The 16,058-nt window shown below is 35.3% G+C and overlaps 1 protein-coding gene across 11 annotated transcripts in view; it reads left to right on the forward strand.

Annotated features, from left to right (window-relative positions):
- The window catches only part of FANCL (FA complementation group L), an 82,061-nt gene that overhangs the window by 14,934 nt on the left and 51,069 nt on the right, over window positions 1-16,058 (forward strand). For 6 of the 11 annotated variants that reach the window (XR_008677251.2, XR_010129976.1, XR_010129975.1 and 3 more), the window contains exons 5-6: window positions 1,046-1,120; window positions 4,411-4,511. Coding sequence is in view for 7 of the 11 variants with exons in the window: in XM_055378855.2 (XP_055234830.2) it covers window positions 1,046-1,120; window positions 4,411-4,511 (176 nt within the window). In the remaining 4 variants the exon portion in view is untranslated. The remainder of the gene's footprint in view (window positions 1-1,045; window positions 1,121-4,410; window positions 4,512-16,058) is intronic. The other 5 variants (XR_010129977.1, XM_019021114.4, XM_004029267.5 and 2 more) reach the window with 1 other exon arrangement.

Below are 16,058 nucleotides of genomic sequence, written 5' to 3' on the forward strand. Positions count from 1 at the left end.
GGCCTGTCAGCAGAGAGTTTAACATCTAAGAAGAGATTAGGTAGTCCTACTTAAAGATATAATATGATGTATAAATAATTTTGTGTATAGCTACAGATATCTGAAAAACTTATTAGGCTTCATTTTATGTATACTGTTACATATGTACTGTTTAATCAGTGTTGCATAAAATACTTGATTATTCAGTTTATCCTGTAGACATTTTATTATTTTCTTAAAACCCAAGTTCATTTTATTACCCAAGTTTTCAACATAAACAAAAGAAGAGGGAAGATTATAGTGAATACTGCTGGGCCTGACCAAATTTTAACATTTTGCCAATCTTATTTCCTCTTCTACTTTTTTAGAAGAAAGACACCGTAGTATTTTAAAGGAAATTCTGGATATTGTATGTATCCCTCTGTAAATATGTCAGTGTGTATCTCTTTAACAGCTAAGTGCTTTTTATCTGTTTTTAAATATATTATTATAACCTCAACAAAGTTAATAATTTCTTACAGCTGCTTTGTTTGTATTAGTATGCAAACAAGGTCCTCACATTATATTTAGTTGATAAGTCTCTTAAGCCTTATATAAGACTTATAAGGTACTTATGTATAACATCATCTCCTCTTTACCTCACCCTTTTTATTCATGCCATGTATTTGTTGAATAAAACAAATTAGGTGTCCTATAAAATCTTCTACATTCTGGATTTGGCTTGTAAGATATTCATGGTTTATCTTTTAACATATTCTACTTTCTTTGTAATCTGGCAGTTAGATCTAGAGGCTTCAGCAGATTTGGATTCATTTGTTCTTATGAGATTACTTGGTGCTCTGTATTTATTATATTATATGAGGATCCACGTGATGTCTGATGGTTCCTTGGTTCCTGTTTTAGTAAATTTGATTGATCAATAGGTTTAGATCCATTCAATATAAAGTTTCCCATCAGACTGTCACCTAATGATTTTAGCCTCTAATAACAATCATTGCCTGTATCTAATGTTTCATTAGGATTTACAAATGGTAATTTTAAAAATTCCATCATCTGCATTTATTAGTTGAAAATCTTCTGTAGAGAACTTCTCATCAGTTGTTTGGTTAATTTGAGGTACAGCTTATACTGGAGAGACTGGGTAAGTGCTTGTTTCTTTTCCTTTTAAAACAGAAACCAATTTTTAGAATAATGAGTTGGTGCCTAGCAACTGTCACAGGGATCTGAAGTGTTTTTTTTTTTTAAAGTATCTTTATGAACTCTTAGATTTTTATATATTTAATTAATTTTTTTATTGTAGTCATTTTCTTTTTGATGCTTAAATTGTCCCATTTTTTTTGGTCAGCACAAGTCCCTTCATATTGGCTCTTTTAATATAACCCAAGCTTGTTTGCCTTCTGATACCACTTGCCCCAGGTTCATTTATTCATATTATCCCATAACTGTAATCAGCCATTTCTCCAAAGAATCATGATTTCTTTGTGGGAAATAGTATTTGGATGCCTCAATCTGGAAACTTGAGTGTGCATTGCTGTTACTTGTAGGTTTTTTCAGTGGACAAAACTGAGAAAAAATACTTTTTGGAAAGAATATAATTATGAGTTTGTATTGATATTTACAATTCAGATTGGCATTATAGAATTTTTACTTGTTTGCTTGTATCACTTTTACTCTGAAAATGCTGTTTTCTAATGTTAACATCATTGTAGTATGGTTTTTTGTTATGTTCTACTTGTTATATTTCACTTATGCTTTTCCTGTCTATATGTTATGTTAGTTTATATAAAAATTGCAGTACTAATATTGCTAACAATGGAAAGTTTTGATATTTCTTTGTGATCCTTGTTGATACCATTTTATTCCTAGCAGCAGCTACTACATATTGATAACTTAGTTGCTAGATTGTTTTCTGGAGTCCTTTTTTAATGCTAATAAGAACCTTCTAAGGTAGGACTTTGATTAAATGTGTGAGATTAGAATAATAGTTTAAAATTAATTTCTAAAGTTTGAATTTTGATTTATGAGTTTATAAATCCTAATTAATAAGGGTTATCAAACTTGATTACAAATTACATCAAAGGCCTTAATGTAATAACCTTTAAAAGGTAAAGTGAACAAGTGAAGCATATTTGGTTTACATCTCTTTGACATTGGAGAAAAGTTTGCAACATTTATTTTATCTTTTTATTATAATTTTAATAAACAATACGAATACAAGGAGAGACTAAGGGAACCAGAGTAAAAGTATAGATATCATGTCCCATTAAACTCTTCTTATCAAAAATAACTTCATTAAATTGTAAGTCACAGCTCTCTTGGCCATGTAATTTTGGAGAAACACTTGTTAGTTTAAAACTAAAATAAAATTTTGAGATCTCTGATTTACAATATCTATTTAGTATATTTATTCAATTTCTGAATAAAAATGAAATGCTGTATTTTAGCTTTCTTCAGAAATTACGGACAAAGTTGGTGATTTTATTGCTCATTTAAGATAGTATACCTAACGATATAAGAATTATTAGTGTTAGGCTGTATTGTAAGTAATAGGGTTCCTATACTATAATCACCAATAAATATGTTGAGAGTGATGCTCACATGAAATCAGTAGTTATTGAACTTATTCAGAAAATGTTGTAAATCTTCCATGGAGTTTCCTAGTAATAACTGCATATAGTGGGAGCTCAGTATATATTTAACAAGTGAACAATTACCTATATTTAAAATAATCCTAAGTGGTAGGTTATTTTATTTCTATTTTAGAGCTGAGCCACTGAAGCCTAAGGCCTCAAAATAGGAATTGTTAAAGTCAGGATTTAAAACTTCTGTTTGTGAAGCCTTTCCGCTATGTACCTTTGCCTCTTTTCTGTGAAGAATGTGTTGCTTCTCTGCTTTTGCCTTTTTAGCTGTTACGGTTCTAGAGTAGGAGTAACTTATCTGACTCAGAATAGAAGGTAGAGTGTATAAATGTCATAAACCTAAGATTGAAAAGTGTTTTTACTATTATCCAGGTTTATTTTTACCTTCAATTTTTGCGGATAGCAATAATTAATATTTCAGAATAAAAACAAGTTTCGAAAGAAGTACTATACTATATTAATGCATTTTATTTAATAACTAGTAGAGCACAATCTTCATAGTATTAGGTTGGTGCACAACCTAAATACGAATTTATTTTGGTGGACCATCAGTCTATTTTTAGGCAACATTAGTCATTTATATTATAAAAAAGGCAGCATATACTTTGTCTTCTAGGAGCTTACCCTCTAATTAAATCCATATTGATATTCTCAGCTGTACGGATCTGTTTTCCCAGTTTTTTTTTTTTCATCATAAAGCAGATTCAGAACGAAATTGAAGTAGTTCCCGTTAATAGTTTAGGTTTTGAAGTGCTGTTTTGTAATATCCTTTCTAATATGATCTCAATTTAATAGTATCCTATCCTGGTTAAAAAAATTGATATATACTTAAAAAATAAGATTAAACATATACTTAAAAGAATAAAAATTGCAACCTTTTATTAGGATTATATTTTTCAGAAGTGTTTATAATTTTCAACTTGTCCCTATCTACTTTCGTTATTTATTGTAGCTGATTTGTTTAATTAATTAATTATTTATTTACTTACTTTTTGTAATACCGTTTGATACTTCAGACCATATGAACATCTAAGTAATTTGTAGATAGATTTATTTTTACTTTCCAAATAAGCTGTCTATCTAGGTTGGTAACTTCAAAATAATTGGTAATTTTAGCTTCAGCAATTCTAGTGATGTTTATGTGTCTTGTAAAAAATTTTAGTTTTGGTTGGGAGAACATAAACATTTTAAAGCCTTCATAGATAGGCCTAGCAAGGAACGGGGCTGTAATCTAGCCAGATGGATGGCATAATACTCCGACTTACCTGCTTGAAGAATAGTACAGAGTATAAGTCAGTGAAAAAAATTAGCATGTGGATATTTGTTCTGATAATCAGTTTGTTTGTTAGGATGTGGTTCATAATGGTATACAAATATGTCAGTTTAGGTAATGTACTTAGAGTTCAGGCCTTTCTTTAGAGGTACTTTTTAAAAAATGTATATATCAAACATCATATTCATGGGAATAGAGCCATAGTGAAGCCTTGAGGATGAATTTAATAAAAAGTTTTTTTTTTATCTCCGATAGGCATAATAGTCCAGGAGAATATTAAAATCTCAAGTTATTTTCATGGCATAAAAATTCACATTTTGCATGACCTTCAGTGCAGTCCTTTAACTTTTTCTTGTCTCTTTTTCATGAGTAGGGGAATGAGTCAGCCAGATTTTCTGTAAAAAAAAAGGCACTTTTATTAGGCACTAAGAAGATAATGAAATTATGTTTTGCAATCAGGTATTAACAGTTCATTGTCTTGCATTCCACAGCTAATTCAGGTTTTCTTCTTTTAAACAGGAAGTTGCCTTAAAGAATAGACAAGAGCTGTATGCACTACCTCCTCCTCCCCAGTTCTACTCAAGCCTTATTGAAGAGATAGGAACTCTTGGTTGGGATAAGTATGTCTGTTTTAAACTATGTTTTAAATTCCTTTGTTTTATACATTTTAACTTAATGTATTTCTAGTTTTAACAATTTATACCTGATTTTAGTCAAAGTGTTTCATTGTAACTAGAGTATTTGATCCTTATTGTTGCTGTGAATTAAAGAGAGGGATATCATCATAAAAAATTGCCTTACAAAGTAAAATGCTAAATGTAATTTGGAAAAAATGACATTTTTATGTACACAGTAAGATGTTACCGTAATAGATACTTTCACTGAACATACAACTGTATTCTGAATTTTCCATGTTTGAAGAGTAATGCTGAGACACATGAAAGAGACTGGAAAAATTGCAGTATTTCTGGAATAATTGTTATTTTTGGTTAATACACAATTTGGCATGTCTAAATTTACATATATATAACATTATAAGTGCTTTTGTAATTTGAGTGGTAAATTTTAGCAACTAGGGTTTGTGAGAATCATCCAGCTTTCTTTGAAAAAAATGATTTTTTTTTTAAACTGATGCATAAAGAAACTTAAGTTCAGTAAACGTGTATGCAAGTTGTTAAAACTTAATCTACATACCACCTGGAAAAAGTATGTGATGATTTGTTTGCTATTCAGTTTCTGAATTTAGCTTCCTTCTTAGTGTGGATACTTTGAAACATTACATTTATTATTAAGTGTATTATAACCTTTCTACTTTGAGCTAAAGCAGCAGTAAAGGTATGCCAATTTTTAGTTCTTATCACTTTTTTTTTTTGAGACGGAGTCTCTCTCTGTTGCCTAGGCTGATTGCAAGCTCCGCCTCCCGGGTTCATGCCATTCTCCTGCCTCAGCCTCCCGAGTAGATGGGACTACAGGCGCCTGTCACCATGACTGGCTAATTTTTTGTATTTTTAGTAGAGACGGGGTTTCATCGTGTTAGCCAGGATCGGTCTTGATCTCCTGACCTCGTGATCCGCCCACCTCGGCCTCCCAAAGTGCTGGGATTACAGGCGTGAGCCACTACGCCCGGCAATTCTTATCACTTCTTAACCATTATCAATAGTATTTTAGTATTCATTTATTATTTCCATTTAGATTGCTCTATTACTAAGATAAATCGAGGGCTAACTTAGGTACAATGTGGAAGGAATGTGCAATTTTTCACCACTAAGTTTTTCTTAATATGTTTTAAACATCTTATTATTCATCTGTTTTTTAGCTATTTTCTATGAGTTGGCCTTTTGATAACTAACCTAAAAAGAACCAGAAAATCAAATCGCCATTTAAAAGAGAACAAGGAACATATCTTAAGTGCAGAATATATGTCCTTTAATATATTTTATACCATTACCTGATAACTATAAAGAAAAACTAAATAGAGACTTAAACATATTTTAGAGTTCCAAATTGTTCCCATGTAAATTTGTTTCTAGAGGTGATAAAAATGCACTGTGATTATTACAGAAATAAGAATTATTTTCGTTGCCTTTGCCTTCTACTTCCCTTTATATTCCTTAAAAGGCTTTTATTTAGAACAGTTTCTCTTCTTATGTGTAGATCAATTTTTTCCCTTTTGTTTTAACCACTAAAATTTGACTGAGTGGGCCATACCTCTTTTGGTGCACCTATGTGCAGAGATAGGTTAGCCATTCCTTCAGTCATGACTTTATGTAGACTTAATTTTTTATGAATACTTCTTTACCTTACCGTTTACCTTACCGCCTCCCTGATTAAGAGTCAGAGTGTGTACGGTCTGTACTTAAGAGCCAAGTTATTTAAATACTGGTCTTGATAAAAATTACAGCCTCGGATTTCAACTGTTAAAACCTTACTAAAATCGCGATTGCATGTAATAGTGTTTCACTGCAGATGGACTGCTTAAAGTCTCTGTAATCTTATTTTATGTGTTTTCTCAGTTTTACCCATGGATATTAGAACCGAACTACTTTATTTTGCTCTCTTGTATAATTGCTCTTGAGGATGCCACTGACTTGGATTAAAGGATGTTGTATGAAATAGTCCTAAGATATGCAGTAGGGATTTTATGTTTGGATGTCTTCCATTTTATGATAATAGCACTATCTTTATGAGAAGCCATGAAAGAAGTTTTATTCTGTTTCAGATGCTAGAAAAGTCATGCTTTGCCTGACTATCCAACCTGCCACTTAATGAATAATGTGAACTATGTAATTGACTATGTTCTCTTTGACTTGGCCTCTAGGAAATTTAGAGTCAAATTTTTGGCACACTTTTTAGAGCCATGCTGGATATAGGATTTATATTTCTGTATGCTAATCTTATCCTGACTTTTGTTCTCCTGTGATTCTTCTCTTCATATCAAGGGTACATGTTATCTCTGTGACTCATCACTGTTGATCTTGATCTTGATTACCTGGTGAGGTAGTATTTGTCGGGTTTCTGCACCGTAAAGTTGCTGTTTTTTTCTCTCTCTCCACACTTTACTCTTTGGAAGTCACTATACGTAGCTCACACTTCAGGAGTGGGCAGTTACGCTCACACCTCCTTTAGGGCAGAGTATTTACACAGATTTGGAATTTTTCTGCTCAGATTTTGTTCCCTCTCATTTATTTATTTTTTCAGTCATTTATTTGAAATACTATGGACTCATGGATATTTATTTTATACTTTGGGTTATAATCGAATACTATTTTATTTTCTTGCTCAGTTTGTCCTAGCTTTGACCATTGAGAGCTCTTTCAGTTGGCTCCTGTGTCCTTTTGACAGGCCTCATCATTGTGGAGAGAGATATATATATATATATTTTTTATATATATATAAAATATATATATATATATATTTTTTTTAGCATGTATTTACTTTCTGGCAGTGAAAGAAATTTTGTATATTTCCTGCCCTTTCCTAGAATCAGCCATTTTTCCAAGGAGTCCTGGTTGCTTTTATTTGTGAGTGGTATTAGAAACTAGGATGTGGGCACTATGGGTGCTTGTTGCTATTGGTGTGTTGTTGTTTCTAGGCCTTCTTAGCTGAAAAACGGAAAAAAAAATGTGTTTATACTAACTCATGTGTACATACTTGTAAATGTTTTTGTATATAACCATTTATATCTGTATTAAGGTAAACATGATTTTATACTGATGTCTACAACTCCAGTCCATTACCATATGTAGTTTTGTAGCCCACTTGCTTGGTATATCTGAAATCTCATACTCCAACAGGGAGAAACCGAGCTCCCATTATCTGTTATCCATTTACTTAATTGTTCGGTTGCAGTATACGTGCAGAGCACTATCAGAATTATTAATCTGTACCTCCATGGGTGACAGCTTTATCAACTATACAATGCTTATTTTTATAGTTTTTTTTTTTTTTTGCCTTTATAGGCTTCACTCGTTTTCACAGTTACTTAGGTTAGAACCATTTCCTCCACCCTCTTCAATGTACTTCTTTCCCATATTTGTAACACAGATTGCTTTGTCACATTCTCTGTTTCATCGTACGTTCATTTTAAAAAATGATTTTAGGATCTATAGTGATGCTGCCTTTTTCTTTCCACACGAGTTTTTTGTGCCTTTGTAATTTTTCTTAATCAGTTTTGCAAGAGCCATATCAATTTTTTAAGTTTTTTCAGAGACCCAACTTTTAGCGTTGTTAATTTTCTCTATTGTATATTTTTTATCATTAATATCTGCTTATTAAGAATTTAATTTTTTTAGATTTGCTTCCTTTGTAATTTGTTGAGATGGATATGTAGGTCATTGATTTTTTTCCAGTTTATCTTACTTTATTATATATTAATTTAAGGCTGTAAATTTGTAAGCAGTTTTAGCTAGATCCCGTAAGTTTTGATGTTATATTTTTATTACTATCAGTTAAAAATATTAATTTTCATTGTGATTTCTTTTGACTTATTTAGTATATCTCTTAATTTTCAAACAACTGGAGATTTTTGGGTTATTGAGTTCCAGTTTAAGTCTACTTTTGTCAGAAATCATCCTTTTAATTATCTCAATACTTTGAAGTTTACTGAGGCTTGCTTTATGACCCAGCGCCTTGTCAATTTTGGTATGTGTTCTATTTCCACTTAAAAAGAGTATGTAATCTCTTGTTGGGTACAGTGCTTTGCTTTTATTCATTCCTCACATTTATTAATTATGTGTGTCAGATATCCAATATAGTTTAATGATTTATTATTTTTTTTTTGGTTGCTTGTCCTAAGAGCTCTGGAGAGAGCTGTGTTAAATTCTCCCAATATGATTGTGAATTTTTGGAATTGTTTTTGTTCCTCAAAATTTTGCTTTATGTCTATTTGCAGTCATGTTATTGGGTACATACAGATTTATAATTGCTATGTCTTCCTTGTTGGTTTTCCCTTTTGTTATTAGGACATGTTTCTTTTCATCTCTAGAAATATTCTTGTCTTAATGTCTACTTTGTTATAACTACACAAGCTAATTAGTTACATATTTTAAAAACTACTCTTTACCATTTGCATTTTTTAAAACAGATTTTAATGCTCTGTTGAAATTCTTCCTCTTTTTCTCTATTTTCTTTCATGGTTTTAAAATATTTTTCTTGCTGGCAGCCATCAGAAACTGGAAGAGGCAAGGAATAGATTCTCTCTTAGAGCCTCCAGAGGGAGCACATCTTTGCTGACACCTTGATTTTTGCCCAGTGAACAGATGTGGAACCCCTGGCCTCCAGAACTATGAGAGAATAAATTCCTCTTGTTTTAGCCAAACATATACATATATATATAATGTGTGTGTGTGTGTGTATTTTTTTCAAAGTCCTGTATTCTGGATCCCTTTCTGTTGTTTTTATTTCTCTTTATTTCAGTCATACAGAGTCTGCAATTCCTTATTCCCCTCCTTAGTCTCTGCTGCCAAGGGTTAAATAATTTTTTAAAAATATTTAAAAAGCTGTAATAAAATAACATCAAAGGAAATGGGAAAAAGGATTGGGGGGTCAGGAATCATGAAGGAGGGTAGAGAAGCGAGCCTCTTCTCCTCACCCGCTTTACCCCCCTGCTTGGATTCCAACCTGGGCGGTAGGGAGAACTACCCCACATCTCTAGGTACATCCCAGTTGTAGGTGAGGTCAGAGGTCAAGGTATGAAGGTACCTGTGTGTGAATGGGAAGGTGGACAGTGTGCATTGTTTTCACTTTTTTGTGTATGGTTTATTGTCATATGATCTTATATTTTGGCATCCCTAATAGTTTTTGAAAATTAAAGGGTTTTTCTCTACTTTTCTTTATTTTCATAACTGATTCAATACAGAATTGAAATGTTCTGTAACAAAAAATGTAAAATCTTAAATCTTGTCTCTGCTCAATAAGGTAACTATTCTTTCTTTCAAAAGAACTGGTGAAAGGAGATAAATGAGGAAACTGGCTTAATTTGGAGGCATTCTAGTTAGTGTACCTTTTCTCATTGCCCCTGCTGCATTTGCCCTTGGCTATTCAGACTTCAGTGCTATGTAGTGCTATGTTTACTGTTGGATATTGCACATAAAATAGTTTAGAGGCCCCAGATGATATTATTTTCTTCTGTACAGGGTTTAGCTTTTCTCTTCCTGGGAAGATAGAGTGGGAACAGATTGGCAAAGGGCCCAAGTGGGTTCAGGATGGGTTGTAGTTTTCACAGAGGTCAGTCTACCTCTGATTGCTGCCCTTCCTGTCTCAAGCTATTACCCTTTAGAGCTTCCAAGCAAGAGCCAGGTATATTCATTGGGATTTCCCCCCTGGTAGATCCTAAACTCTAACCTTTGTGTCTCCACAAGACCTCTCAATTACAGTTTGGGGTCCATTTTTGACAAAGCTCTATCACTTTTTGTTAGCGTTGCTTTTAGGAGCAGGCTTTCAAGAGTTCCCACAGAGATCCTGGGGTATTCACTGAGACTTTGTCTCACTGGTAGGCCCTGAATTCCAATTAATTTCTCCTTGTATTATGAACTTTCTAAATCTTGTTTTTCATTGCCTTTCTGCTTGACTTTTTATCCTCTTATTCCCTACAGTTTAAGGATTTATCAGAAGTTTTGAGGGAATATTGGCAGAATGTTAGGCCAGTTTCTGGGCCTACCTTTCCCCAGATTCTGGCCTTTCCAGTCTGTTATTTTTATCTCTCTATCCTCAAGAGATTGGCGGAAATGATGCTTTTTTTTGCCACTTAATAGCAGCTCTCTCTCTGGGCTCTTTGCCCAGATCCTTCTTCTCTTGCCATGTGCCAGAATTGATAAATATATTGAGGAAAATGGCTTCAGAATGTTGGCTTACTTCACTTCTGTTCCCTCTTCTTTAGGACTTTGGCCCTTCAAGGCCTGGTCAGTTTAGCAATTCTTTGATGCTTTCAATTTTTTTCCCCCATTTTCTTTTTATCAGCCTACTTTAGTTGTTCACTGTAGAAGTGTTAGTCTTTAGCAAGCTATTCCATTTAGGCCAGAAATAGATGTTACATATAATTGTAAGTGTACTATATTATGATATTGAGGACTGGTTGATATTTATTCATGAGATTAGGCTTCATTTATTAAGACATTAGTCTTGAGTAGGATTTGGGATGGTTGGAGCCTTTTAAATAAAATTAAGCATAACAATAGTGAGGAGAGACAGGGAAGACAAGCAAAAAGTTGAGAAGCACTAGCAGCAGTTCCTGCTGAGGTTATGATTAGTTTTGAGGCATTGATGTCATGGACCTAGTCATTCTTTAGGTATAGATTGATGGAATAAATAAATATTATTTTGACTTCAGATGCTTAATGTTAATATTTGTTTTTTAGAGCATAGTTGGAAATGTAGAAAGGGTTTGTCAAGGACAGAGGAAATGTTCTAGTTTTATTTCTGTTGTATTGAGATGGTGAGTTTGAGGCAGCCTACCTTAGTGGATCTGACATTGTTGAGAGAAGTGCAATAAGAAAAATCAGTTGAAGCATTAAGGATGTGATATGAGATTTTTGAATCACTCATTTTTTTACCCTGCTAATAATATTTATGGACTTCCTATAATGTAAAGGACTAAGGATACATAAGGCAAGACTTAAGATTCCTCATGGGCCAGGTGTGGTGGCTCACACCTGTAATCCCAGTACTTTGGGGGGCTGAGGTGGGGCAGATCACTTGAGCTCAGGAGTTTGAGACCAACCTGGGCAACATGGTGAAACCCCGTGTCTACAAAATACAAAAATAAATAAATAAATAAATTAGCTAGGTGTGGTGGTACGCACCTAGCTTCTCGGGAGGCTGAGGTGGGAGGATCACTTGAGCCTGGGTAGGTCGAGGCTGCAGGGAGCTGAGATCACACCACTGCACTTCAGTCTAGGTGACAGTGAGACCCTGTCAACAAGAGCAACAACAATAAAGATTCCTCATGGAACTTATATCTAGTGGAAGAGTCAGAATTTAGGTAGTTGATCATAGTAATACTGAATTATGACCACGATAAGAAGGGTAGAGTATAATTATAGGATTCTTGAGAGTTATAAGAGAAATAGTCAAGTATATAAAATATGGAGTAAGTGTTTTGTGAGCTAAATAGAAAGTGTTGTCTTTTGCTTTGTAGTATACCCATTGTTCTAATGTAGGAGAAAAAGGAACAGATTTCTAACTTCGATAATAGATGAAAGCCAAAAATAAGGATATGAATATCTCTATCATATGTCACTTATCACAATATAATTGCCTCCTTTTTTCACTAAGATTGTTACATACTGGGACTGTTGTTTATGAAGTTTCTGTTGTGTGCCACTGACTGTGCTAGGTGCTTCATGTATTCTTACTTAATTTCTCAGGATAAATTTTAGGATAAATATTTTTATTTCCAACTTTTTCTATAAAACAAGTGTATATAGACAGGGCTGGGTACATAACACCACTCAGGCATTCTGTGTGAATGATGCTCCCTAGAGTTGTCCCATAGGGCAGCTCCGATATGGAGCCTTTAATAAATTTTCCCCAACTACCTGGAGATAGTCACACATTGAGAGTGAAACTAATAAAAAGTATCTTACCACGAATAAAATGGACGATTTGCAAAATTAACACACCCTTGGAGAGTTTCAAAATCTGTTGCGTAGATTTGTGAAAGATTATAGTTTAATTATAGTTACTGAGGTGGATGAGTGACTTTTTTTCCCTCTCTTTTTTTTTTTTCTATTTTAAGAGACAAGGTTTTGCTGTATTGCCCAGGCGAGTCTCACACTCCTGGGCTGAAATGATTCTCCTGCCTCAGCCTTCCAAAATGCTGGGATTAACAGGTGTTCGCTGCCATGCCTGGTCTAGGATGAATAAATGACTTTCGATTTAGCTGCTGTTACTTAATCATTTGTTTTATACTGTTTAAAAATAAAGAATGTGTTAGCAGAAGAGAAGTGGTGTGCATGGATTGTGAGAAGCCAGAGAAGATAATTCTGTTCGTGTTAATCCATTACTGTCTGGTAGAGTGACAAAACCTATCAACTTTATTTTTATGGCTTAACTCTTAAATTAGGTCTGGTACACACATACACTGATAAAATTGGGTTTCAGGACCTGCTGATCTAAAGCTGAGACCTGAACTGTGCTGTCCACATACTAGAATTGCTACTGTTTAAGGCCCCGCCTGAGGAGCTGACTAAATTCTTAATTTAAATTATCTTTTGAAATGACACACACAATGATTTGCATGACAGATTGATTTAAATGTATTTACAGAATCTTAATGATTTCTAGACTCTGTCAATAAGTCTGTATTTTCCTTACACTCTAAATAATAATCTTGTAGATTTGTCAGTATAATCATAAAATCTGATACAGAAAAATCCTTGTTAGATAATGCTGGCCTTGCTGTGTTTTTAAATTACATATTTGGTATTTCTAATCAACTCTATAGGATTAGACATTATACAAGTTCTAAGTTGGAAAAGAAAAAGAAATATTTAAAATAAGATGAAAGCTTCCCTTTCTTTCCTTAGAAAGAAATATGGAAATAATATTGAGAATTAGTAGTTGACCTTAAGTTTGATTGCTGTTGTTATAATTTCTGTTCTTATTTCAATTTCTATAAAAACACAGTCAAAACAGCAACTTCCCCAAAGGTTAACATGAAGATGGTATGACAGGTCTGGGTTATTTTGGGTGTAACACTGGCTCACAAAGGTAAGTGATACAAAATGATGTCTTGGTGGGTTTCTGTTAACTTCTGCCCATGTTGTTTTACAGAATGGCCTATTAAAAAAATAAGAATTAAACTGTCCTTTGTGTTTAACAAGATTTTCTGTTTGGTATTAAGAGTATCCTAGAGTTGAAAGTACCAAATACTTTTGCTTTGAGTAGCTTATCATGCATACCATTTTGCCTAGGACAGCCCTAATTTATGCTTTTTGTTTTGGCCCCTGTCAGTCTCAAAAATGTCCGAGTTTGGAAGAAATACATACCACTTTATGATATGGTTTGGTTCTGTATCCCCTGTGTCCCCACCCAAATCTCATCTTGAGTTGTACTCCCACAATTCCCATGTGTTGCAGGAGGGACCCGGCGGAAGATAATTTAATCACGGGGGCAGTTTCCCCCCTACTGTTCTCATGGTAATGAATAAGTCTTAGGAGATCTGATGGTTTTATCAGGGGTTTCTGCTTTTGCATCTTCCTCATTCTCTCTTTGCCTGCTGCCATCCATGTAAGATGGGACTTGCTCCTCTTTGCCTTCCACCATGATTGTGAGGCTTCCCCAGCCATGTGGAACTGTAAGTCCAATTAAACCTCTTTCTTTTGTAAATTGCACAATCTTGGGTATGTCTTTATCAGCAGCATGAAAACAGACTAATACAGTAAATTGGTACCAGTAGAGTGGGGCACTGCTGAGAAGATACCTGAAAATGTGGAAGCGACTTTGGAACTGGGTAGCAGGCAGAGGTTGGAACAGTTTGGAAGGCTCAGAAGATAGGAAAATGTGGGAGAGTTTGGAACTTCCTAGAGACTAGTTGCATGGCTTTGCCCAAAATGCTGATGGTGATATGGACAGTAAGGTCCAGGCTGAGGTGGTCTCAGATGGAGGTGAGGAATTTGTTGGGAACTGGAGCAAAGGTTACTCTTGTTATGTTTTAGCAAAGAGGCTGGTGGTATTTTGCCCCTGCCCTAGAGATTTGTGGAACTATGAACTTGAGAGAGATGATTTAGGGTATCTGGTGGAAGAAATTTCTAAGCAGCAAAACATTGAAGAGGTGACTTGGGTGCTGTTAAAAGCATTTAGTTTTAAAAGGGAAACAGCATAAAAGTTCAAAAAATTTGCAGCCTGACAATGTGATAGAAAAGAAAATCCCGTTTTCTGAGCAGAAATTCAAGCCAGCTGCAGAAATTTGCATAAGTAACAAGGAGCCAAATGTTAATCCCCAAGATAATGGGGAAAATGTCTCCAGGGCATGCCAGAGGTCTTCACGGCAGCCACTCACATAACAGGCCTGGAGGTGTAGGAGGAAAAAGTGGGCACAGGGTCCCAGAACTGTGTGCAGGCTAGGGACTTGGTTCCCTGCATCCCAGCTGCTCCAGCTGTGGCTGAAAAAGGCCAGTGTAGAGCTTGTGCTGTGGCTGCAGAGGGTGCAAACCCCAAGCCTTGGCAGCTTCCACATGTTGTTGAGCCTGTGGGTGCACAGAAGTCCAGAACTGAGGTTTCGGAACCTCCGCCTAGATTTCAGAAGATGTATGGAAATGCCTGGATGCCCAGGCAGAAGTTTGCTGCAGGGGTGGGGCCCTCATGGAGAACCTCTGTTAGGACAACGCGGAGGGGAAGTGTGGGGTTGGAGTCCCCACACAGAGTCCCTACTGAGGCACCGCCCAGTGTAGCTGTGAGAAGAGGGCCACCATCTTCCAGACCCCAGAATGGTAGATCCACCGACAGCTTGCACACTGTGCCTGGAAAAGCCACAGGCAGTCAACACCAGCCCATGAACTCAGCCGGGTGGGGGTGCCATACCCTGCAAAATCACAGGGGTGGAGCTCCCCAAAGTCATGGGAACTCAACTCTTGTATCAGCATGATCTGGATGTGAGACATGGAGTCAAAGGAGATCATTTTGGAGCTTTAAGATTTGACTGCCCTGCTGGATTTTGGACTTGCATGGGGCCTGTAGCTCCTTTGTTTTGGCCAATTCCTCCAATTTGGAATGGCTGTATTTATCGAATGCCTATACCCCTGTTATATCTAGGAAGTAACTAACTTGCTTTTGATTTTATAGGCTCATCAGTGGAAGAGACTTGCCTTGTCTTAGATGAGACTTTGGACTATGGACTTTTGAGTTAATGATGAAATAAGTTAAGACTTTGGGGGGCCTGTTGGGAAGGCATGATTGGTTTTGAAATGTGAGGACATATGGGGAGGGGTCAGGGGTGGAATGATATGGTTTGACTCTGTGTCCCTACCCAAGTCTCATCTTGAATTGTACTCCCACAGTTCTCATGTGTTGTGGGAGGGACCCGGTGGGTGATAATTTAATCGTGAGGGCGGTTTCCCCCATATTGTTCTCGTGGTAATGAATAAGTGTCATGAGATGTGATGGTTTTATTAGGGGTTTCTGCTTTTGCATCTTCCTCATTCTGTCTGTGCTGCCATCCATGTAAGATG

Source organism: Gorilla gorilla, chromosome 12 (genome assembly GCF_029281585.2).
Source record: "Gorilla gorilla gorilla isolate KB3781 chromosome 12, NHGRI_mGorGor1-v2.1_pri, whole genome shotgun sequence".
In the NCBI taxonomy this organism is placed as follows: domain Eukaryota; kingdom Metazoa; phylum Chordata; class Mammalia; order Primates; family Hominidae; genus Gorilla; species Gorilla gorilla.